The sequence below is a fragment of the Hipposideros armiger genome, unplaced genomic scaffold (assembly GCF_001890085.2).
Source record: "Hipposideros armiger isolate ML-2016 unplaced genomic scaffold, ASM189008v1 scaffold_51, whole genome shotgun sequence".
NCBI classification, from domain to species: Eukaryota; Metazoa; Chordata; class Mammalia; order Chiroptera; family Hipposideridae; genus Hipposideros; species Hipposideros armiger.
In genome coordinates, this window is record NW_017731401.1 from 2,662,031 (window position 1) to 2,664,363 (window position 2,333).

The window sequence follows — 2,333 nt, forward strand, 5'->3', positions numbered from 1 at the left end:
AAAAAATAATTTTTAATTTTATAAATGTGATCATACATAACTGTCAGTTCCCCCCTTTTATGGCAACTGATAAACTCAGTGGTCTCTGCAGGTCGCTGCTTTCTCTCTGCACCCTGAGGCATTTCTGGGCATTTTAAATCTAGGGGACAAGCCTAAACCTCACCGGAAACTTAAAGGACTGATAAGAACAAGAAAAATTCTAGTTCTCTGCTATGTATAAGCTAATTTACAAATATCTTCACATGGCTATATTGTTTTATTCGACAGGTATCACTGCTCTAGTTGACAGCAAATAAGAGTTTCCTTAATTTAATAACAAAATTATGAACATGCATCAGAGAAAAGCATTTGAACTTCCTTGTACAAACAACACCTCAGATTAATCACAGATAACTGCCTAGCAATCTGTATCAGGAGCATCAATCATCACTATCAACTTGAACATGAGCAATTATTTCTTCCAAATAAGCTAGCCTTCCCTATTCTGAAAGAAAAAACAAAAACAGTTATTTAACAACAACAACTCGGACAGAACCACATACTACATTTAACCACATACGACATTGGCTTGCAAGATAAATGTTTGAATGGCTTATTGAAATGATAACATAATCAATTGATCGCACCTAAAATATTAATCATGTGTATAGACCTCCTAGTTATGTTGTCTAGATGCTATCTGATGGCTATTCTTGCAACAAATCATCAAAATGTAGTATTCAGTACCTACAGACTGCTTACCGAGAATACTATCTGGGAAACCTTTTGCATTCAAGAGTAAAGCTCCACACAAGGTTTATTGTTAGCCCCAGCCTCAGAGAAGGAACAGGAGAGTGGAAGGAAGCGCTTACTTCGAAAATGCTCTGAAGCGTAATAATAGACATCCTCATAGCCTTCGTGGTAATCCTCTTCTGGTCGGTACTTTTTCCGCTTTCTTCTCCTGGATCTTCTTATTTGCTTGACGAAACCCAGGAAGCGGTCCATCTCTCCCTCCCAGTGCAGCCTGGCTCAGCCCAGCTGCTCGGGGAGCTGGTGGAGCATGAACGCTCAACACCGAACCTGGGGCTGGGACGTGCTACCCTTCCATCTGCCTCCGTGCTACCATCCACGCTGAGATTTTAGCCATGGGAGAGGGAAAAAAAATAACAGCGACATGGGTTTGTCTTGACCAGATTTCTTACTTTGTTCAGTAAACTGTCCAAATGTGCAATTTAAAAAAAAAAGAGAGAAGATAGAAACTCAAATGATAAGGAAGACTAAGAGAAAAAATAAAACAGCGACGCTTTGTACTTCAAATAGCTTCAAGCCCAAATAGAACAAAGTTCAACAAGAGATTCCGCTGACGGGGGAGAGGTCCCAGCACTAGAATTTCCCTATCCGACATCCCCATCATCAGGGGCGGGGTGTAGGAGAAGAGAGGGGCGGGGACAGACGCTAGTAAATGGGCTGAACCAAAGCTAGAGGCTGAACGGACTTTTTCTTACCTGCTAACCCCACCCCCTAACCTAGCACCCTTTATAGCAAAGCGTAGTGCTTGGGGAACTTCTTGGAAAGCTATTGTTTGGCAACGGGCAGACTGATTAACCCTTTGTGCTCTGTTGCATATCATCCTAATGAGCAGCGAAGTGGTTTCATCCATATGCACTGCCTCTTGCTGACAAAAGTGTGCGGTATGTGTTAATTGGAGCAGCAGGGAGAAAGCTCAGCAGCTGCTTTCAAATGACACACTTACCCACTGGGCATTAATGTATTCCAATCGCTATTTGATCTAAATATTAAAATGCACTTCACAGAGAGGCTTCCCCATAGGCTTAGTAACAGCCTACCATAATCAGCAAATAAAGGAAGCTGCATGGTGTTTGGGAAAAGAAATACAAAGAATCCAATTCTGCTTACAGCGAACTCAAGTAAAAATCTAGCTGAGTTGTTACACTTTAAATATATACACACATATACACATATACATATATATGAAAACAAATGGGCTAAATAGCAAATAAAACTTAGTTCTTGGTGAACATGGAGAAAGGGAGAGAAGTTTCTAAAAATGTTCATCCTTTGTCTCTAAAATCAGAACTTTTTTTTTTAAGTACTACAATCAGAAACACTTTAGACTAGACCAAAGAGGTACTCCAAAGTCTATAGAAAGGTCAGCGTTCATCATGGATAATCTTTTCCACTCTAGCTTCTTTTTTCAGGTCTTTAAACGAATGCATTTTTTTTTTAACATCGGGAAAAACTGAATTTGTTTACACTATAATTAATCAAACATGTCAGCATATTACCTACTAAACTAATAATATTCTGCAACTCAATGGTCCCAGAAATGTACT

The 2,333-nt window shown here is 39.7% G+C and overlaps 1 protein-coding gene across 7 annotated transcripts in view; it reads right to left on the reverse strand.

Annotated features, from left to right (window-relative positions):
• GRIP1 (glutamate receptor interacting protein 1) overlaps positions 1 to 1,378 on the reverse strand; it is a 397,622-nt gene extending 396,244 nt beyond the window's left edge. For all 7 annotated transcript variants that reach the window (XM_019640580.1, XM_019640581.1, XM_019640579.1 and 4 more), the window contains exon 1: positions 852 to 1,378. In XM_019640580.1, the coding sequence (XP_019496125.1) occupies positions 852 to 984 (133 nt within the window). In that variant the 5' untranslated portion in view covers positions 985 to 1,378. The remainder of the gene's footprint in view (positions 1 to 851) is intronic.
• Between the last annotated feature and the right edge of the window lie 955 nt (positions 1,379 to 2,333).